The sequence below is a fragment of the Cyprinus carpio genome, chromosome A1 (genome assembly GCF_018340385.1).
Source record: "Cyprinus carpio isolate SPL01 chromosome A1, ASM1834038v1, whole genome shotgun sequence".
Taxonomy (NCBI): domain Eukaryota; kingdom Metazoa; phylum Chordata; class Actinopteri; order Cypriniformes; family Cyprinidae; genus Cyprinus; species Cyprinus carpio.
This window is the reverse complement of record NC_056572.1, coordinates 16,434,889-16,457,567: the sequence shown is the minus strand read 5'-3', so window position 1 is coordinate 16,457,567 and position 22,679 is coordinate 16,434,889. Positions and strand designations below refer to the sequence as shown.

At 38.0% G+C, this 22,679-nt stretch overlaps 2 protein-coding genes across 2 annotated transcripts in view; both read left to right on the top strand.

The window, feature by feature from the left end:
- Nucleotides 1–429: 429 nt before the first annotated feature.
- On the top strand, nucleotides 430–11,496 carry grk1a (G protein-coupled receptor kinase 1 a). Its single transcript, XM_042752088.1, has 7 exons — nucleotides 430–1,400; nucleotides 3,150–3,277; nucleotides 4,807–4,964; nucleotides 6,636–6,719; nucleotides 6,914–7,038; nucleotides 8,781–8,982; nucleotides 9,620–11,496. Exons 1-7 carry the CDS (start codon nucleotides 699–701, stop codon nucleotides 9,910–9,912), a joined length of 1,692 nt encoding a protein of 563 aa, XP_042608022.1. The 5' UTR covers nucleotides 430–698; the 3' UTR covers nucleotides 9,913–11,496.
- The window catches only part of cenpe (centromere protein E), a 34,228-nt gene continuing 22,784 nt past the window's right edge, over nucleotides 11,236–22,679 (top strand). Inside the window, 27 exon segments of the mRNA XM_042750853.1 lie at nucleotides 11,236–11,255; nucleotides 12,520–12,579; nucleotides 13,450–13,556; nucleotides 13,630–13,719; nucleotides 13,976–14,094; nucleotides 14,357–14,476; nucleotides 14,556–14,637; nucleotides 14,730–14,797; nucleotides 14,876–14,950; nucleotides 15,066–15,117; nucleotides 15,517–15,604; nucleotides 15,709–15,838; nucleotides 15,925–16,044; nucleotides 16,135–16,287; nucleotides 16,370–16,517; nucleotides 17,637–17,736; nucleotides 18,196–18,547; nucleotides 18,687–18,743; nucleotides 18,869–19,057; nucleotides 19,215–19,289; nucleotides 19,392–19,460; nucleotides 19,792–19,923; nucleotides 20,005–20,182; nucleotides 21,586–21,731; nucleotides 21,810–22,103; nucleotides 22,184–22,405; nucleotides 22,491–22,649. Coding sequence (XP_042606787.1) covers nucleotides 11,236–11,255; nucleotides 12,520–12,579; nucleotides 13,450–13,556; nucleotides 13,630–13,719; nucleotides 13,976–14,094; nucleotides 14,357–14,476; nucleotides 14,556–14,637; nucleotides 14,730–14,797; nucleotides 14,876–14,950; nucleotides 15,066–15,117; nucleotides 15,517–15,604; nucleotides 15,709–15,838; nucleotides 15,925–16,044; nucleotides 16,135–16,287; nucleotides 16,370–16,517; nucleotides 17,637–17,736; nucleotides 18,196–18,547; nucleotides 18,687–18,743; nucleotides 18,869–19,057; nucleotides 19,215–19,289; nucleotides 19,392–19,460; nucleotides 19,792–19,923; nucleotides 20,005–20,182; nucleotides 21,586–21,731; nucleotides 21,810–22,103; nucleotides 22,184–22,405; nucleotides 22,491–22,649 — 3,405 coding nt within the window.

The window sequence follows — 22,679 nt, the reverse complement described above, 5'->3', positions numbered from 1 at the left end:
GAGCCTCTTTTGTCATTCAGAATCATCCAGCTTTTCTTGTTTGATGTGTTGGAAGGCAATCAGAACATCCTTTAGATGAGACCAAATAAAAAGAGTTATTAGTCATAATTCTGCAATATTTTCATGTTTCAGAGATTTATTACTCTGGCAATGTTAATCAGTCTTTGTAGTTGAATTAAAATAACAATCAAGTGGTTCATACTGTATGTATTTGGTCACTCAAGTTCTGCAAAACCTCTATGACTAGATGTGCTTGAATCATCTGTTGAAATAATTCTGAACTCTGAATTACATGATGTATGACAGCTGTTTGGAGTATCATTGTGATGGTGAGTGATGTTCTCGCTCCATCAGTGAGAGGTGTTAACCTGAGGAAGGTATTATAGAGTTAGAGGATAAAGCCTTATGAAAGATGTTGAGTCAGGTGGATCTGTCTGTGTGTGTTACAAGGCTTATCGTTCACTTTGCCATCAGACTCAAGACGTGCTGCTGGATCGATCAGTCACTGTCCATTCCTGTGCATCTGGACCCCCAGGGTCTCATGATCTAATCCCACACATCTCCAGTGAGGACCGTGGCCTCTCTAGTCTCGTCCAGTCACACGGCGCTGAGCTTCAATGCTCTCGCTGTGACCCTTCAGCTGCCAGTCTTGTCTTGTTCTCCCTCCGTCAGTCCACGTTCAGCTTCTTCACCTTGCCATGGACATCGGTGGCCTGACTACGGTGGTGGCCAACTCGGCATACATCTCGGCCCGTGGCAGTTTCGATGGCACGGCCAACCCAGCGGCCAACCGAGACAAGAAGTACCACGCCAAACTCAAGCTGCCCCACATCACAGTGTGTGAAGATCTGAGGGAAACCCTGGATCTGCAGTTTAAGAGCATTTGTGTGGAGCAGCCCATCGGCAAACGGCTGTTTCAAGAGTACCTGGAAATCACCAATGAGTACAAGGGACCATGTCGCCTCTGGAAGGACATTGAGGCATACGACACAGCCGAGGATAAAGATCGAGCTCAGAAAGCCGCCAAAATACTCCAGCGTTACATGGAGCCTTCTGCCAAGCTCTTCTGCCCATTTTTACCCGAGAATGACATCACCAAGGTGAAAGAACGGCACGAGGCAGCAACGGATGACCTGTTTGTGGAGATCCTGGCCTGTGTGTTTGACTTCCTCAAAGAGGTTCCCTTCACGTTCTATCTAGAGTCCATGTACTTTAAACGCTTCTTGCAGTGGAAGTGGCTGGAGATGCAGCCGGTCGCCGAGGACTGGTTCTTGGACTTCCGTGTTCTGGGTAAGGGTGGATTCGGAGAGGTGTCCGCCTGTCAGATGAGGGCCACAGGGAAGCTGTACGCCTGCAAGAAGCTCAACAAGAAGAGGCTGAGGAAGAGGAAAGGCTATGAGGTATGAAAGCAGCTCGTTGCCTTTGGTTGAGATTAATTATGAGGGTCTTTCTTGGGAAAAGGTGCCATTGTCATCCAAAGGACTTACTACTGATAGAAGAACACTGTTCAAATGATCTGTTCAAATGATTGGAAATCTAAAGTTAATAAGGTTGAAATATGTTTAGTGAGGATAAATGACTGTTGGTGCCCTGGTACTTTGGACCTGAAATGGATAAATATTATGTCTAGGAAGTAAAGCTGTACTGATGAAATGATGACCTGAGGTCAATCACACCCACACTATGAATCATGGCAATTGTTAACAATCATTGTTTTATTATTGCTTGTTTTCCAGCTACTGTTTATATATTTTTTCAGCGCCTTTGGCCTGTAGTGAGTGATTTAGAGAAAAACCATTTGAGCTGCTTATGATTGTCACCAAATTTGTCACTGATAGTCTTTAGAAACTTTCTGATACAATAAATGACACAGATAATTGATAATGTTATATTATGGTGTAATATTAAGTTTATATTAAGATAATATTTAAAATCATGTGTTTTACAACTAGTGAATTCACCTGGGCGATCGCTTGTAAAAAATAAAATCAAAACCAAACATTTTTAGGCACAAATTTCAACTTTTCCTGATTTTTTTTTATGAGTCATGGTGTGTTTTTGAGAATATGTCAGGTTAATGGATAAGTATTGCTAGACTGATAATGGTAACGCTTAGATAACAGGATGTGGATCCTGATTGACATGTTGGTTTTGTGCGATTAAGCAGCTCAGACGTGACATTGATGATGAAGGTGAAGGCTTTACTGTGGGTAATATGCTTTACTAGAGTTTCTACAAAACAATCCTTTTTTAGATCCCAACAAATGAAATGACTAAACATTCTGAATTTGATTTTTTGCTTTTATCAGTTTTGGACTGGTAACGGTTTCTATTTCTGAAAACCTCCTGTGATCATAAATCTCTGGCATCATGTTCATCATGTTCCTCTTTATTCTTCATCAGTATTGATTAGTTCGCATGTGTTTAAATGTCTGACTCTGACGTGTCCATAAACATCAGTCAGTTGAGTGAACAGTGCTGTGAACCAGAGGCAGTCTTAGAGCTGATGAAGCTTTAATGCTTTGGCCTTCAGCTCATTATGAAATGCAAGTCCAACACATTTAATTATGGAACAGATTTGTTGTGGAAATCCTGGACAGGAAGAACCCTGGAGATGATACTGACTGTACATGTGTCCATGTGTCAATGATGAACACTGTCCATCAGATGATTCATAAGATCATGATTCATGTTAATATTTACCTCATTTATACTTAAAATCTTGAAAACAATGTTTACAAACAAAGTACTGTGCTGTTTGTAAACATTCACTCAATCATCATTAATGGTGTGTTTCTTCTGTTAGGTCATTGGTTGAGAAACAAAATGGTGAAATGCATCCTACATAGTACATAATATGTAAAGTAAAACTAGTGCACTGGTTCACATGCAAATGATGTCATATACAAATAGCATTTGCAGAAGATCTGTGTTAGTGTACTGAGGTTGTTAAAATGTATTCTATTTATTTTGCACATTTTGAATGTATGCATTAATCTGTAAAATATATGCTTTTATGTACTGTTAAAATGTTAAATTATCCAAATGCATAATTTTTAAAATGAATTTTTTCTTCTAAACTGTTAACAACAATTTGACTGAAAAAACTGCAGATTATCCTTCAGACTAATGTTGTTCTGTTTTCACAGGGTGCCATGGTGGAGAAACGGATCCTGGCTCGAGTTCACAGTAGATTCATTGTGTCACTGGCTTACGCCTTCCAGACCAAAACAGAACTGTGTCTGGTTATGACCATCATGAATGGAGGAGACCTCAGGTCAGTCAAGCACACACTATGAATCATGACAGTTCTTTAGAATGACCATGTTATTGTTGCTTGTTGAATTCCATCTAGATATTTTTCTGGGCATCTTTGGCATGTAGTGATTGAATTAGATCAAAACCATTTGAGCTGCATTTCCCACAAAGTTTGTCTGATCTTCACCAAATTTGGTACAGATAGTCTTTAGAACCTTTCTGATAAAATTAATCACATAGGTATTTGATATCCGAAAGCATGTGTTTTGAACCTAATGAATTCACCAGTGGCCTCGAAGCATCTCGAAGCGAGATGAACAAACTCCGAGTTGCATAATAAGTTTTGAGTTGACAAAACCTGACAAACCCACCTCAGTTTAGATCAGGATCAGCTATTGCACAACACTTGGTATAACTGATCTCTGTCAACTGATCCAGAGTTTGTGAGGTGTGTGCACCAGAAAGTGTGACACGTGCGGCAAACAGCCAATCACACGAAACATGGAAAGCATCAGTTTGATTGACTTCTCTTGAGAGTCAGAACAATTCACTTCTCTGTTGAAGATGAAGAGATTCTGAAAAAATACAATGAATTGAAACACATTTACAAGGCAGGAATAAACACTGCTGCAGTGAAAGTTTGAGAAGGCAGCAACTGACTATATCAGTGCAAGTTAATCAACTAAATTTAAATAATTTCTATTACAAGGAGCTCAAAAGAAAACAAGCTTCATCAGTTTAAAAAGCTTTATATACTGAACCTTGTATTTACATTTATATAGTTATAGGCTATTAATTTAAATGCTAAGTTTAATATTAATTGTTAACTATATTATATAAATTTTACATAATTATAATCTATAAAATATAAATATAATAAAAAATTAGCAGCAAAAGATTTGTCTCTAAAATGTTATCACTATAAACTTTCATTTGTAGTGAGAGATAAAGGGGGGTGGCTTTATTGCATCAGATATACGTTACTTTGCTCAGAACTGATTGGTCCAGCTTTGGTTTGCGATCTCTAACTCAGAATAAAACCTGCTTGGGAGCAGGGTAGCCATGGTGATGAAACCAAAACCAACCCACCTTCTTAAAGGGATACTCCACCCCAAAATGAAAATTTTGTCATTAATCACTTACCCCCATGTCGTTCCAAACCCGTAAAAGCTTTGTTCGTCTTCGGAACACAATTTAAGATATTTTGGATGAAAACCTGGAGGCTTGAGACTGTCCCATAGACTGCCAAATAAATAACAGTGACAAGGTCCATAATAGGTATGAAAGTCATCTTTCAAAAATAACGACTATATTCAATTTCCTTGTAAAATAAAACTGAAACTGAATGGTTAAAACCCCTCGTAACCTTTGACCCAGTAGGCCTGAAAGGGCTCTGATGTACTGCATTTTTGATGATGTCAATGCCCTGCTTCGCTTGTGATTGCTGTTTTTTTTTTTTTTTTTTTTTGTAATGTAATTATTTAATTAAAAATAATATTTCATGGCTGTTTGTAAACATAATAAAGAGTAGATATCTTTTTGTCACAGGTACCACATCTATAATGTGGATGAGAATAACCCAGGGTTCTCTGAAGCCAGAGCATGTTACTATGCTGCTCAGATCATTCAAGGCCTAGAGCATCTACACCAGAAGAGAATCATCTACAGAGACCTAAAACCAGAAAATGTTCTGCTAGATAATGAAGGTGAAGATGTTAAAATGCACCACTTCTCAACATACAGGTCCTTCTCAAAAAATTAGCATATTGTGATAAAAGTTCATTATTTTCCATAATGTAATGATAAAATTAAACTTTCATATATTTTAGATTCATTGGACACCAACTGAAATATTTCAGGTCTTTTATTGTTTTAATACTGATGATTTTGGCATACAGCTCATGAAAACCCAAAATTCCTAGCTCACAAAATTAGCATATCATGAAAAGGTTCTCTAAACGAGCTATTAACCTAATCATCTGAATCAACTAATTAACTCTAAACACCTGCAAAAGATTCCTGAGGCTTTTAAAAACTCCCAGCCTGGTTCATTACTCAAAACCACAATCATGGGTAAGACTGCCGACCTGACTGCTGTCCAGAAGGCCATCATTGACACCCTCAAGCGAGAGGGTAAGACACAGAAAGAAATTTCTGAACGATTAGGCTGTTCCCAGAGTGCTGTATCAAGGCACATCATTGTGAAGTCTGTGGGAAGGAAAAAGTGTGGCAAAAAACGCTGCACAATGAGAATAGGTGACCGGACCCTGAGGAAGATTGTGGAGAAGGACCGATTCCAGACCTTGGGGGACCTGCGGAAGCAGTGGACTGAGTCTGGAGTAGAAACATCCAGAGCCACCTTGCACAGGCGTGTGCTTTTGAACCAGAAACAGCGGCAGAAGCGCCTGACCTGGGCTACAGAGAAGCAGCACTGGACTGTTGCTCAGTGGTCCAAAGTACTTTTTCCGGATGAAAGCAAATTTTGCATGTCATTCGGAAATCAAGGTGCCAGAGTCTGGAGGAAGACTGGGGAGAAGGAAATGCCAAAATGCCTGAAGTCCAGTGTCAAGTACCCACAGTCAGTGATGGTCTGGGGTGCCATGTCAGCTGCTGGTGTTGGTCCACTGTGTTTTATCAAGGGCAGGGTCAATGCAGCTAGCTATCAGGAGATTTTGGATTTTGGACTTCATGCTTCCATCTGCTGAAAAGCTTTATGGAGATGAAGATTTCGTTTTTCAGCACGACCTGGCACCTGCTCACAGTGCCAAAACCACTGGTAAATGGTTTACTGACCATGGTATTACTGTGCTCAATTGGCCTGCCAACTCTCCTGACCTGAACCCCATAGAGAATCTGTGGGATATTGTGAAGAGAAAGTTGAGAGACGCAAGACCCAACACTCTGGATGAGCTTAAGGCCGCTATCGAAGCATCCTGGGCCTCCATAACACCTCAGCAGTGCCACAGGCTGATTGCCTCCATGCCACGCCGCATTGAAGCAGTCATTTCTGCAAAAGGATTCCCGACCAAGTATTGAGTGCATAACTGAACATAATTATTTGAAGGTTGACTTTTTTTTGTATTAAAAACACTTTTCTTTTATTGGTCGGATGAAATATGCTAATTTTTTGAGATAGGAATTTTGGGTTTTCATGAGCTGTATGCCCAAAATCATCAGTATTAAAACAATAAAAGACCTGAAATATTTCAGTTGGCATGCAATGAATCTAAAATATATGAAAGTTTAATTTTATTATTACATTATGGAAAATAATGAACTTTTATCACAATATTCTAATTTTTTGAGAAGGACCTGTACACACAAATCTGAGGGGTTAAGAGCCATTTCAGTCATGCACATCATGCTGGTGTTTTCAGGTAACGTCCGTATCTCTGATCTTGGCTTGGCTGTGGAGCTTGCAGATGACCAGCTGAAAACCAAAGGCTACGCTGGAACTCCAGGTGAAAACCTCCATCGTGTTCACAAAAGATCATGATCAAAACTCACATGTCAAGAATCATATCTTGTTGCTCATATATGTTCATATAAACACGATAATGTTGTTGGATGACACTGGGTCATGAGAGCTGATGCTTTAAGGTTCCTTCATAAAGATGTTCAACTCACCTCGCCAGTGTTTGTGTGTTGTTTTCAGGGTTCATGGCCCCAGAGCTGCTGAAGGGTGAAGAATATGATTACTCAGTAGATTACTTCACTCTCGGGGTCACGCTGTACGAGTTCATTGCGGCCAAAGGACCCTTCAGGACTCGAGGAGAGAAGGTGATATTCAACATTCATTCTTCAGAGGATCTTTATTAGATTCACATTTATGTTTTCAGCAGATGTTTTTTATCCAGAGTGACTCAGAACACGCTTTTGCTTGGAATGGGGGGGGGCGTGTGACAGGTTTTTTAAAAGATGAACAAATTTTAACTTGAGAACGCTATGTCATGCTCTTCAGATGCAAACTAATACTACTAAAATACACTATATACATGATGTTTCGTAGTAAACCTGATATGATGTAGTAGAGTAATATTTATTTACATTTTAGCAAATAATATTTACTGAACATACCAAATGTAACTGGGACTTAATTGGACATCTTGTTTAAGTGCATCCCATAGAAACGAATGGAAGAATTCAATCCACAATTCAAGATTCGTATATATTAATAGGTCTTAACATTTGAACCAAATGACCAAGAAACTACACTTCTTCCTCTGGTTCCTGTTTCTATCCAACTAGATTTTCACACATTTGGAATTTTGTTAAAAACATACTACCAGATTATGCTTGTCAAAATGTACTGAAGCGGTTTTGATACACCTAATCATTGTAAATGTGAATGAACTGAACAGCAGGACATCTGGTGAGGATGTTTCGTGAATCGTGCTGGTAGCATTTGTTTGTGCTTATTGCATTATTACACTTAAGTACTGAGTATGATTCTCATTAAATGCACGAATTGATAAAATATGCTTTGGCTTTAAAGTGTCAATGCAAGAAATGTTGCTTTGAATAAAATTGTCTGCCGAACGCTTAAACTTTAATGTAAACTTCCACATGGGCTGTTGTAATTGTTTAATGACTGCACCACCTACTGGCTGAATGTGTCAGGGGGTTAGTCTCAGCCTCAGACATCACGCCCACAGACCGTTGGCTAAACGTCTGATGCATATGGGACACAAAAGTGGAAACACTTCAGGAGTGTCAAAGGCGTCATCGGATTGCTTGAATTCTATAGGATTTCCAGGAGACATGTGTCGTGTTCTTTAAAGTTCTGTCTGGAAACAAAACCCCTCACGAAAGAAGAAAGCCGTAGTGTTTACAACTTTGATGACGAGCACTTGTCAGGATCAACTAAACACTGGAGTTTCAAAAGTATGTGAAATATTTAAAGTTCACGGCATAGAATCTTTCAAATACGTCTGAGAGTTTTACACACCGGTCTGTAATTGTGGCGACATTTCCACGCCCCGAAACATGACGCTGAACGAAATGAACTGTGATTGGTTGTTTGACATGTCACTCAAACGGCCTCATGGGCGGGGCCTTGACCAATGAAAGCTGCCATGAATTCCAGACCTTCAGCTCTGAAGGTCTGGCTACGCGAGTCTAGGTTAGGGTTAAAGGTTTAAAGGGATTGTTCACCCAAAAATGAAAATTCTGGCATCATTTTCTCACCCTCATGTTGTTCTAAACTAGTATGAGTTTCTTTCTTCTGTTGAACACAAAAGAAGATATTCTGAAGAATATGTTTAACCAAACAGTTGTTGGTCCCCTTTTACTTCCATAGTATGGGAAAATACAAAAAGAAGTCGAAAAATACAAAAAGAAGTCAAATGGGAGCATCAACTGCTTGGTTACTCTTCAAAACATCTTTTGTGTTCAGCAGAACTATCCCTTTAAGTTGGAAACTGACAGTTCTGTTGTCTGTACAAAAACACTAGTATATGTGCCGCTGTTATCCTTGGCTCTATAATTTTGATTCTTTGTGTAACAAACTTTGTGCTGTTCAGGTGGAGAATAAAGAGGTTAAGAAGCGAATCCTGAACGACCCGGTGACGTACCCAGAAAACTTCAGTGAGAATGCCAAGTCCATCTGTGAGGGTCTTCTGGCTAAAGAGGTGGACAAGAGACTGGGCTTCAAGAACGGCACGTGTGATGAGCTACGCGCACATCCGTTCTTCAGCGAAATCAACTGGAGGAAACTGGACGCAGGTGTAAAGCTGATGATAGTTTAGTGCAAACTCTTCCTCTGTGAGCTGCATGATTAAATTGTGGATTTAATTTACCTTTACACTACTGTTCAAAAGTTTGGGGTCATTCTCAAGTCTCTCTAGCTCACCAAGGCTGCAATTATTTGACAGTAGTATTGTGAAAATATTATTCAAATTTAAAATAAGTATTTTCTTTGTGAATATATTGTAAAATGTAATTTGATCAAAACTGAATTTCCATGCATTTTATTTTTCAGGATTCTTTGATGAATAATAATAAAAAAAAAACATTTGTTTGAAATAGAAATATTTTGTAACATTATAAATGTCTTTACCGTCACAATTTCATGCATCCTTGATGAATAAAAGTATTAGCTTCTTATATTCCCCAAATTTTTGAATCTCAATTTATAAAAAAAAAAAAGTGTCTTGTGGCACTGAAAACTAGAGTAATTATGCTGAAAATTCAGCTTTGATCATAGGAGTACATTAAATTTTTAAATATATTCACATAGAAAATAGCTATATTAAATTATAATTATATTTCAATATATTGCTGTTTTTACTGTATTTTTGATCAAATAAATGCAGCCTTGGTTTTCTTCTAAGTGCACTAACACCACACTGGTGCCCTACAGGGATTCTGCCGCCTCCTTTCGTACCGGATTCCAAGACAGTCTATGCCAAGAATCTGGATGACGTGGGCGCTTTCTCCACTGTGAAGGGGGTCTGCCTGGAGGACGACGACAAGAAGTTCTTTGATGAGTTTGCATCAGGAAACATCTCCATACCCTGGCAGGAGGAGATGCTCGAGACGGGCATCTACGGTGAGCTGAACGTGTGGGGTCCAAACGGCACTGTGCCCAACGACCTGCGCCGAGAGTCCATCCTGGAGCAGCCACCCAAATCCTCCACCTGTAGCGTTTCATAATCACACCAACACTGAACTGTCAAATAACAACATAGATTTGCTTCCGCTGTTTTAAACAGGTTGACATTTATTCTAAGAGCGCAAGGTGAAGTTTGAGTATTCGTGTTAGTGATTATTGATCTTATTGGCATTATTGAACTGTAAACTGAGTTCATACACTCTGCCAGTTTACATGCACCATTCTGTTCAAGCATGATTAGCATTTAGGCTTTTAAAGGGAACGGAATGAGAAAGAATATCTAAGAATGAGGAAAGAATAAAGAGCGAAATGCTTTGCAGTCATTATTTTGATATCCATAAAGCTCAGTAAGTAATAACATCTGTAAGTAAAATGAACCCTTGGGTTGTGTTCCGGTTGTTTTCCCCAAAATGTTATCACATTGTATTAAAACTATGACAACTTCCTAAAAATAATTTTTGCAATTTTTTAGGATTTCCCCCCCACCTTGTTACGCTCGTAAAAATGGCCAGCCTACAAAAATTGCTTGTAAATCCAAATACCAAATGGACTGTCTGCTTGTTTTCTTTCATTTAGCACAAGTTTTGAATTTCTTTTGAAGTTCTGATCATAGGCCTTACTGATCTGAGCTCATTCATCTTAGTTTTGTAGTTTATATTGCCAAAATTATCCATCAATTATGCTTTATTTCACTCAAAAATTAAATATTGTTCAAATTATCCACAAATAATGTTGTTGTTTTTTTTCAGTCATAAACTGCAGGTGCATAAGCTCAGATCAATGAGGCCTACGATCAATCAGTTCCAGAAACACAAAACCTGTCCTTATTGAAAGAGAACAAGTTGACAAAAAGGACCGAATCCAATAATTGGTGATAATGTAACATAATGAGAGATTTACAAGCAAAAGGCTGCACATTTTTGACAGGAACACAAATATAGGTATAGAATTTTCAGCAGCACAAGGGTGAAATAAATATTAGATACTATTTTCTATGAGTAGTAATCACATTGTTCTCTGATCTGAATGTCAAATTGGACAAATAACTGTATATTTGTGTTTATAACCAATTACATGTATAAACTCAAGTTCAGGATTACAAATGTTTTGAATATAGACTTTAGTTTCAACAATTGCATACTGTCTGAATGAATAATTCAGTGCATTTCTCATTTTTATTTAATTTATTTTGAACCCTTTTTATCCTGAATTCAATGTTTTTGTCTTTGACTTGTCTTAGTGATTGATTTTAATTGCTTTATTTAATGCCTTTGTTGATTGTGATAACCCACCGGTGTTTTATGAGCCTGTCTGAGGTCGTTCACAGTGCGAGTGAATGTTGTCTGAGGTCGAGTGATCGGTTAATGGGTCAGAGAATAGTCAGGTGCTCTTGACTAGTCATGCCGTTGTTGCCATAAACACAAAGACGCTTCTGTGCATTAATCGCTTTTTAAGTGCTGTAGCAAAGATACAGGTAGCTCTACTTTTTGGAAACAATTTCTATTCATGTAAAAAGCTGTAAATGTCTTTAGGTTGCATTGATTATTGAAGTCCAAATCATCCTTTTTAATAATGTGATAGTTGTCATAATTATGATTTCAAATAAATGTTTTGCCATAAATACATCTCAACTCTGGGTCTCTGTGTGTTTTGAGAAAAATAAAGAATAACAAGGAATTCTTGTTATATTGGAGTTTAGACCATCAGCCCGGGGCTAGCTGCCACACTTTTTACTCCTGTGAATATTTCTCTGGCTGGGTTTTTATTAATGAAAGTCAGTTTTTTGGATAGACCAGTGAAAATCTATTTATCGAAACTGATTTGAGAAGAATACATGTTTTAAACATGAAACACTAGCTAAAATACTAAATTTAAAATGTATTTAAAATTATTCTGAAACCAAAACAATTGAAGAAACAGCAAAAATTTAAAAAAGGTAACATGAAATTAATTAATGAATTGTATAAAATTACAACATATAAACTGTGAAACAACAAAAACAGAAAACTTCCAGAATGAAAATTGTCATCATTTACTCACCCTCCACTTGTTCCAAACATTTATTCTTTCTTCTGTTGAACACAAGAGAAGATATTTTGAAAAATGCTAGTTTCTGAACAGTTGATGGGCAGCATTGACTTCCATAGTAGGAAAAAAAATACTACGGAATGGAAACTGTTCGGATACTAACATTTTTCAAAATATCTTCTCTTGTGTTCAGCAGAAGAAAGAAACTCATAAAGGTTTAGATCAAGTGGAGGCTGAGTAAATGATGACAGAATTTTCGTTCTGGAAGTGAACTACTCCTTTAACATGCAAAAATATAAAAGAAAGTAATTAATTAATTGTATAATATTACAACATATAAACAATGACACGGCTTTCGCCGAAGTGACAATCCCTCAAAAGTAATATTCATGAGGCGTCTTCCCCGTACATGCACATTCAATGAGTTTTCGTTTAAAATCGTGAAGGCGGGGTCGGAGAGTCTCTACATTCCACCGGAAACTCGACGGAAATGGGTGACCGTTGATGCGCGCATGCGCACAAATCGCCGTCCAATGGAAAATCGGGTTGAAAATTTAAATCTCACTGAGCGCTCAGTCAGAGTCAGTCAGTTAGTTTCAGTCAGTTTAGCATTGATGGAGTGAAAATGACGAGGAATCCGCAGTAAAAGTGTGCGTTAGAGTCAGACCTCTTATTAAAAGGTAAGAAAAGCTTAATATTAAAAGCGTGGAGCTAAATGTAACATAAAACAGCCCTACGTTATTTGCTGAGAGAACAGCGGAGCGAACAGATGCATGACTTCTAGAAAAGGTTGTTTTTATTATATTTATAAAGTAAACCTATTCTAAAAACAGAATGTACTTAATTGTGTTAAGGTAATTTTAAGCAAAAAAAAAAAAAAAAGAGAATTTAGAAAAAGTTTATTAGTGAAGGAATGACGAGTTATCTAATACATCCTCTAAAATCTATACAAAAGGATGTTTTTGTTATGTTTCTGAAGTAAACCTATTTTAAAAACAGAATAGAAACAATAAAATATTATAATATTATGTATTATTACAATAATAATATCTTCATATTTTGCTGGTTTACCAGGTTTTAGAATTATTGACAAGTCTGTCAAACAGCTCATTTATTGCATTAACCCGCATAATGCATTCAAAATGTTTAACGTTATTTTTGGTTCCGTTTGTATCCAATAGTTATTTTATAAAACAGTCATAAATTAATAATTCATATTTCAGCTAAACCCATATTGTATCTGATCAGCAACTTCTCATTAGTGTGAATTTGAATGTGTATATATATGTCTGTGCATGTATATACATCTAAATTTATGAATCCTATGAATCCTCTAACAAAACAAAAAATATTACTCCGAAAAGTTCTTTAACTAAATAAATTCATTTTACTTGCATGAACTTTGAACATGCCGGATTTTTTTTTTTAATTTTTTTTTTTTGCATCTCTTCCTGGTAAAAACGGACCTGAATGCATTATGTCGGTTAATGCTCTGTTTAACGTTGATTCTCCGACTCAACAATAATGTAATGATGATACTGATGATTTAAGGAGGAGTCTGAAAGCCCGGAGCCAGTGCAGCTCTACTGGAGAGCTGACAAACAGGCCATCCATCAGCTGGATGATGATGGAGCTCAAACTAAGAGCTACAGTTTCGGTGAGTTGAACATCAGCGGATCATCACTGACCAGTAGAGCCGGGCTTTATGTTCTGACCTTCGTGTGTTTCAGACCGTGTGTTCAGTGCTGAAGAGACCACTGCTCAGCTCTACCAGGACATTGCAAAGCCACTGGTCGTGTCAGCAGTTGAAGGCTATAACGGTGAGTCCAGAAATCAGAGTAATTACAATTTATTCAAAAAGGTACTTATAAATCCTTCGAAAAGCATGCTTAGTGCAATATCAGGCAAACAAGTCAACAAAACCGCACATGTTGCAATACAAAAAAATAAATAAATACAGAAAATATATATTGTGTAGTGTATATATGATCACAATATACATAGATATGATTTGTACTTATGTATTTCATTTGCTTGGTCACTGTTGATTCTGAATGCATAAACTCCTATTTTCAGGCACGATATTTGCCTACGGACAGACATCTTCTGGAAAGACCTTCACCATGATGGGAAGTGAACATAACCCTGGAGTGATTCCTCTTGCCATGGCTGATGTCTTCAAAACTATTAAAAATGTAAGTGTTTGCAAATTTTCATGACATGAAAAAAAAAAATATTCATATGGCACAGCATTTGAGATCTGAGTGGAACCCTTTTACAGTGAATAACAGCTTATATTTCAGTCATTTCCCCTAACAAAGGATTAAATGAATAGTGCACCTAAATGTACATTTTCAGCAAATTTTTTTTATGCTAAGTATTCCTTTAATAATCAGCATATTTTTCATTCTGTATCAGTGAAGTAAACCAAAGTTTTATTTCTTTGCATCTATCTAGTGTCCAAAGAAGGAGTTTCTCCTGCGTGTGAGCTACATGGAAATCTACAATGAAACAGTCACAGATTTGCTCTGCGAGAGCTGGAAAAGGAAACCTCTGGAAATTCGTGAAGGGAACTACGTAAGTTTCATCTTTCATTGGACTCGCACTGGGGATTTGAAAGTAGTTTTAGCTCTTAACCTGCCAACTGCATTCTCAGAAAAACGTGTACGTAGCTGATCTGACGGAAGAGCTGGTGACGTCTCCGGAACAAGCCCTGTCCTGGATCACCAAAGGAGAAAGTAAAGTTGCACTCACTGATCGTCCGCCATTCTTTATATTTTTTTGGAATACTGCGGTACTTATTTCTTCATCACTTTTTTTTTTCGAACAGAAAACCGACATTATGGAAAAACAAAAATGAACCAGCGTAGCAGCCGCTCTCACACCATCTTCCGCATGGTAAGAAGCGTGATGAACTGGAGTGTGTTTGGAATAGTATTCATCTCTGAAGCGTCTCGTTTATTTTGTCCGTGTCAGATCTTGGAGAGTCGTGAGAGAAGTGACCCGGCATCCGGGGAAAACTCTGATGGAGCCATCATTGTGTCACACTTGGTGAGTTCAAAACAAACCAGAAACCGTTGGTGTGATTTCATTCACTGATGTAATGTAGATCATAAGCAGCATTTAATATGTTTAGTCAGTTTATTGTTGTTTCCTGTTCCTGTAGAACTTGGTGGATCTTGCTGGTGCTGAGCGGGCGAGTCAAACAGGAGCCGAGGGTAATGTTTTTTTTTTTTTTTTTTGTCAGTTTCATTTAAACCTTATAATATATATATTTTATGAATTAATTAATTTTTTTTTTAAATAAAGATGGTTTCCTCAAACTGAGAAGTTTAAAAGTTGGTAATTTTTTAGATATGGAATTTGAGCAAAGAAATGGATTCTCAGTAATTGTAAGTGGGCATTAAAAAAGTTGCACTTCGCGTGTTTGTGGGCAAAATTGACCGACCACAGTAAGTGATTAGGAGCAATTGGGTAAAAATCTAGAATTATTTAATATATCATAGAATTGTTTACAGTTAAAGTGTGAGCCTTTTTTGAAAAGCTAATAATGAATGCAGTGAATTTGGGTAATTTTTGGGGTCTGTTATAACCTCTCTCTTGTTCTTCCATTTCAGGAGCCCGCTTTAAAGAAGGGTGCAATATAAACCGCAGTTTGTTCACTCTCGGTCAAGTCATTAAAAAGTTATCCGATGAGAGTCAGAAGTGAGTTATTTCATGACTTACCATAATAGGTTTTACCCTCACTGAATCTGTTTTTGGTCAAGCTGTAGCTAAAGCATAATGTCTTGTTTCTGTTCCATCCAAAGGGGCTTCTTGAATTACAGAGACAGTAAACTGACTCGGATCCTTCAGAACTCTTTGGGTGGCAATGCCAAAACTGTCATTATTTGCACCATCACCCCAGCCACTGTCGACGAGACTGTCAGCACTTTACAGGTATGAGAGAAGACCTTTTTTACTCTTATTCTGGATTGATATGGCTAGAGGTATTGAATTTCTTTGGGTTCTTACTGTGGTTAAAGTTTGCTAGTGCTGCCAAGCGCATGAAGAACGACCCTCACGTCACAGAGGTCTCTGATGAAGGAGCTCTCTTGAGAAGATACCGCAATGAGATTGTTGATCTCAGACGACGTCTGCAAGAGGTAAGAATGTGGTTCACTTATTTGACAATCATCCAGCAATAACATGATCCATCATCTCCTCACATGATTGTTTTCCAACTCATTTCACAGGTTTCCTCTGTCACACAAACAACTGCGACCGAGCGAGAATCCCTGTGTCAGCTTCTGCAGGAGAAAGACCAGCTCCAGAGAGAGCAGCAGGACAGGATTAAGAACTTAACCAAGCTACTAGTTACTGCCTCAAATGTCGCCCTAATCCCTAAGGTAACAGATTTCACTAGTTTTAACACTAGTAAACCTCAGTGTTAGTGAAGTCGATGGATCTGATTGTTGTTTAACTGTAAAGGTTCCAAAGAGGAGAGTGACATGGGGTGGAAAACTGCTAAGGTCTGCTCGTCTTCTAAATGATGATCTCGGCGCGAGTGACATGAGTTTTGCAGAGCCGTACATCAAGAAGAGAAGAGCTGATTGCTCTCTGCCCGATGAGGGAGATGGTATGACTGTCTTATCATTGGAGAAAATTAGCTTTATGTGCACTTGAAAATTATGATGCTGTAGAAGTGAAGCATGTAAATGTAATCATGGTCAGTGTTACACCAGGGGCCCGTTCTTCATATGTCGCTAACTCAGTTAGCTGGATTTGATTGTTGATGATTTGGCATGATCTTAGATAGTTTGTTTCTTTGAAGCTCATCCCGGAGTTGCTGTCATAGCAACAGGTCCGTAAGCTTAAACCTGCTCGGGAGCAGGCTTATTTCATGTAAACAGTATTAGATTGCATCTTTTTAACCAGAACTGATACTCAAAATATGTCCGCTGCCACACCACTCTACAGATTTTAAATTTTATTCTGTTTATAGAGGGGGGGTTATTGAAGATAATATTGATTTAAAAATTAATTTAAAGATAATATAATAATGTCGTGTAGTCTATAATAACCTACTATAGACACAGTTTTACTCACTGAAATATTTATTTGTCATAAAATTATTACTTCATAATTGTATTCTTTGAGTCTTACACACATGCTATAGGATAAAGATGCTATACTGTAGAGTCGTGCATTAATTTGAGTGGTGACAGATATTATGGGAGTGGCTTGATGGAGCGCAGGAGATGCAGATAACATAATCTTGATCCTTAAACTTTCAATAATGCTGTCACATAACAAATCTGTTCAAATATAAAATTAAATGAATTGCTAATTACTACATTGAAAAAATATCTATAATAACACAAAAGTAGTTTTGTTCGCTTGGCTGTTTCCTTATAAAAGTCCAGAAATTTGTCAAGTTTTTTTGTCAGGTGTCTATTTTAATTATGTGATGTCATTACATTGCTGTCTTGCCTCCAGCCAATCGCTGCATTGCTGATCGTGGTTTCGAGTATCGATACATAACCCCTTTTAAACCTCGACATGAACGTGCTATTATCTCAGATAACTCAATCCAGCCATACTAATCATCAACAACAGATTAGCCAGATCCTGATCAGCGCGATGATATCATCTTGGATGTGACATTTCATCTCAGATGTAATAAGCGACGTACGAAGAACGGACCCCAGATGAAGTTTTGTGAAGCAGTTGCTCAGTTTTAATGTTTTCTGTACAGATGTGTATGAGTTTGACAGCCGGTTTGATTTCACTGCTCTGGAGGAACCCAACATGGACATGGAGATGAACAGCACCACTGTCCGCAACTCCTCTGAAGGGTGAGAACACCATTATTCTTACTACTGTCTCAGAATTGCTTTTACACTCAAAATAGGCCATTTAAATGGTTACCTAGTTTTGTTTACTGCTAAAAATGAACATTCAGGAGGGGACAGTTTTAGTATATAATCTTCAGTGAATAATACATCATATTTGTGTCTTCTGACAAACTTTTCCATGCATAATTTGATTATTTTATGTGGGCAGAAATAAATGGAGCAGTGAAATCACTTACAGTATTGCACAGGTCTGATCACGTTTCCGTCATTTGCCATTAGTTGGATTTGAATTGAACTTATTTATCAGGATAAACGCCTTGATGTCATCTCATTTTCAAGGGGGTCCCAACATATCACAATGATTTAAAAAAACAAAACAAAAACAATCTGCTAAATGCACTCATCAATTCATCAACAAACAGACGCAATGCCAATTAATGACAGTCTGCTCTCCTTCAGGAGTCATTTCTTAGACTCGCCCCAAGCGAGCGAGCTGACGTTGAAGGTGGCGTCTCTGGAGCGTCAGCTGGAAGCAGAAACTCAGTGCAAACAGAGAGCAGAGGAGATGAGCACTGAACTCCAGCTGAAGATCTCTGAGTTGCAGAACAAGCTGGAGGCTCAAGCCACACCATCAGAGGAGAAGACCATCTCTCAACTGGAGAAACAGATGGAGGAATTGCAGAGTCGACTGGAGAAGGAGGTTCAGGAGAGACAGAAGGCTCAGGAGGAAACCTCCTCACTGGAACTGAACATGGCAGAGCTGGCGAAAACTTCAGAAGCCCTGCTGCACTCACAGCACACATGTGAACAGGTACAACAGCTGTTCTACAAGCAGCTCTTGGTTTGTATTTGAGATTGGACAGGTATTTGTCCATGCTCTATGAACAGTGATGGGTTTTTAAAACTTCTCTTTCTTCTGACAATGAATAAAAAAACTGTTCTGTGTTTAGCTAAAAAAAGATCTGGAAGAGGCCATTCAGTTCTGTGAGAGTCTTGGATTTGAGAAAGTGAGTGAACAACAATATCCTGCATTTTTCTTTGGCCTGTTAAATGTACTTTTTCATTTGGAAATGCCTTGCGTTACAGTAGTAAAATGGGTTTTGAATGCCATTTTGAAAATTATTTTGTAAAGGATGCTGTTATTGCCGAACGAGACCTGATCAAACACACGCTTCAACTGATAACTGAAGATCTGGAGAGTCTGAAGGCAGAGAAAGACTCTCTTCAGAAAGATAAAGATGTTCTGCAGAAGGACATTGATGAGAGAAAAGATGCAGATGAGTTTGAGAAACTGGAGCAGGAGAGCAAGAGAGAGTATGAGGTGATCACATCAAAGCTTTAAAACGTGAAATTCTCACTTGGATTATTATTCTTCCTAATACTAAGAAGATGTCTCTACACGTGTTTTTCTAATAATCCTTGTGTGACAGCTCATAATAAGATAAATATTAAATTAAAATTAATTCCTCTCCATACAGAGAGAATTGGAGGCTGAAAACTCCAAACTGCAGCAGGATTTACAACGTTCAGAAGACATGATCCAAAGGCTGAAGGTCTGTTCATGTTCACTTGATGTATGTCTTGTAGATGGACTCAGTGTTGCTCTTAAAGACCAAAGGTGATATATGAACTTAAATTACTGTTGTCCTCCATAGGCTGACCTGGCGATGATGTCATCGGAGCTTCAGAAGAAGACAGACCTGACTACTGAGCTTCAGAGTTTTGTACGTCACTGAATCACTGGACTTTTATTTACTGGTTGTGTATTTACTTTTAATTACTGGGTGTTCAGTGGCTGCTGCTGACATCTGGAGAGAATGTTTGGCCATGGAAACTATTTATGCAATATTTATTAACATTCGCACAATTATTTTTTCCCGCTTTTTTGACAAGACTGTATGTTGACTCTAGAACCGACACAATGTGGAGCCGTATGGATGTGGATTCTCAAAGCAGATCTATATGCAGATATTTATATTAACTCTGCTGTCCTGTGACTACAAACGTCCTGTATTGTTCTTTTCCATATTCATTATGCTATATTGCATTCTGCAGAGTGACAAGGATCTTGTCCAGGAAGTGACACGTTTACGGCGCTCTCTTGACGATGCTGAGTGTCTCAGTTTGGATACCAAGAAAGAATGGGCCTTCCTGCGGACTGAGAACATCTCCCTCAAAGAGAGAGATGTGAGTAGAGGGAAGCTCTAGGGGAGATCAGGGTGTGCAGGTCATAAGTAGTGATTTATTTTTTGACTCTGCTTCAATCAGGCAACCCTGACTACAGGCTATGAGAAGATGGAAGCTGAGGTGAAGATGCTTCAGGACAAGCTGGAGCAGGAGAAGTCTCGCTTCAAGAAGATGCAAACGGATCTTCAAAAAGAACTAATGGGTGCTTTCGATGAGAATACCAAGCTAACTGCTCTTCTGGATGGAAAAGTGCCAAAAAGTAAGTGAGGAACATACATGAAGTCAACATGAAATCTAAACTGACAGCTTGTACAGTACTGTCTCAATTCACAATGATCATCAGAACATTTGAAATGCTGGATGTTTAAGGGAAATTGAACCAGCCTTAAGGGGATAGTCTCCCCAAAATTTCTAATCGCGTAGATCCGAGTTTTTTTTTTGTTTGTTTGTTTTTTGTAGGTTGGTTACTGCATGATGATTGAAATCGTGCAAATGGCTATTACCTAAATAAACACAATCCTTCAGAAATCATTCACACACACATGCTGATTTGCTGCTCAAGAAACATTTCTCATTATTATCAATGTTAAAAACAGTTTCCTGCTTAATACTTTTGTGGAAACAATGATACCACTCAAACTTTTGCATAAGTTTTAAAAAAAGAGAGTGAAATTAATAGTTTTTTTCATCATGCATGAAAGTGACACAAAGTTAGTGGAGACATTTTTTAATTTTTCTATTTAATAAATGCATTAACGAATTTAATATATTTGATAAATGCAAATTAAATGGGGTTCATTAAACTTTATATTTATCAAAAAATTCTGAAGAATAAAGTGCATCATCATTTCCACACAAAAAAATGAAGCAGTGATTATTTTTTTTTGTTTGTGTGTTTTCAACATTGATGATAATCAGAAATGTTTCTTGAGTCAAATAAATTGTAATGATTTCTAAAAGATCATGTGAAACTGAAAACTGGAGTAGTGCTGAAGAAAATTCTGCTTTGCATCACAGGAATAACATTACATTTTATAATATATTAAAATTGAAACCTTTTTTTGTATTTTGTAATATTTCACAATATTTTTTTTATTTATTTTTTACTTTTTGATCAAATAAATTCAGCCTTGATAAGCAGAAGATAGTTATTTCAAAATCATTAATAATTGTAATGTTTCCAAACGTTTGGCAGGTACTTTAATAATAGTAATATGTAAATTCTCTGTGCTTTAATTGACTGTTATTCAGCGCACTGTTAAGGGAAGAGTGCTAGACCTGAATTTCATTGTGGAAAGCTGGGTGAATTCCCATTTTAGGTGGCTCTTATGGGGCATTTTTTTTTTTTTTTTTTTTTTTTGAGGGGGGAGTTAGGTATTTTTTAGACATTTTTAAACCACAATCATCAAATGTAATTCCCCCCATTTTCCAAATTTCTTTTTTCGATAACATTGATGCATCATAAGTGTCAATATTAATTTTCATAAGTTTTAAAATATTTTCATTATCTCCAAGTTGGACGTTTTTTTTTTTTTTTTTTTTGAGACTGATTGATGATCTATATGAGAAATTGACAAAAATGTCCATCTCTAGTTTGAACAGACATAAGGGTGAGTCAGTGATGGCAGAATTTTGATGTTCACTCTTTTCCCCCCTTCACAGATCTGACAGATAATCTTGTGTTGGAGAAAACGGTCTGCGACTTGCGTAAGGAGCTTGATCAGAGTCATGAGACAGAGAGATGTTTGCAGAGTAAGATAGAGCAGATGGAAACACTTCCTGTTAAAGTGGATGAATTGCAGAGACAGGTTAGAGGAACTGCATAACATCTTTGCTAACTTTCTTTGTTTCTACATGGCTTAGTCTCATCCATTATGGTTTCTCAGGTGTGTGGTCTGTCAGAAGAGCTGTGTTCTGTTAGAGAGGAGAGAGACACTTTGTTATCCGCTCAGTCCAGTGTGAATGAAGACCATCAGAGACTAAAAGATGAGACGTCTAAAGCTCAGGATCAGCTGCTGAAGATGGAGAGTGATCTGGTTGATGCTCAGCTGAAGGAAGCAGAACTGAGCCAACAGCTCACGGAGACATCAGAACGGCTCCAGAACATCAAGACAGATCTCCAGCACGTCACACAGGAGAAAAACACACTGCTCACATCATTAGAGGAGGCCACACAGAAGGTCTGTTCACACTTATTACTACACACAGTTCCACTAACTACCAGATTGAGTGATTTAACAATGTTGTTATCATGTGTCAGTCGGTGCAGTTGAGTGCAGAGCTGGAGTCTGTTCGTGGAGAGAGAGATGTGCTTTTGTCTGAGAAGATGGAGGAAGTTCAGAGAGACCCAGATGAGATGGAGAAGCTGCGACACACTATCAGCTCAATAACTGAAGAGCGAGAGCAGCTCCAAGAAATTCTACAGGGCCTGAGAGAAGAGAGAGACCAGCTCAAGAGAGACATGGAGGAAAATGTGGAGATGGTGAGCACTTATTCCTGAAGCCATGTCAAACATGATGATCTCAGCCGACATCAGACCTTTTTTAAACTCTTTTTGTTCTCTGCAGATGATTGAGACTCAAGCAGAACTGAGAGAGGCTCAGGAGAAGGTGAAGGACCTTCAGGGAAGATTACACAACCTGCAATCACAGAGAGTTCAGAAGGTCGACCAATATGAGGACCAGAAGAACTGTGAAGATGGACAGCTGGACAAACTACAAGATCAGGTGGCTGAGCAGTTTGACATATAGAAATTG

What these genes read in the sequence shown, in the direction of transcription:
- grk1a (XM_042752088.1), top strand. Translation starts at nt 699, where the DNA reads ATGGACATCGGTGGCCTGACTACGGTGGTGGCCAACTCGGCATACATC. An exon ending in ATGAATGGAGGAGACCTCAG is followed by an intron (nt 3,278 to 4,806) that starts GTCAGTCAAGCA and finishes TTTTTGTCACAG; the next exon opens with GTACCACATCTATAATGTGG. An exon ending in TCAGGACTCGAGGAGAGAAG is followed by an intron (nt 7,039 to 8,780) that starts GTGATATTCAAC and finishes TGTGCTGTTCAG; the next exon opens with GTGGAGAATAAAGAGGTTAA.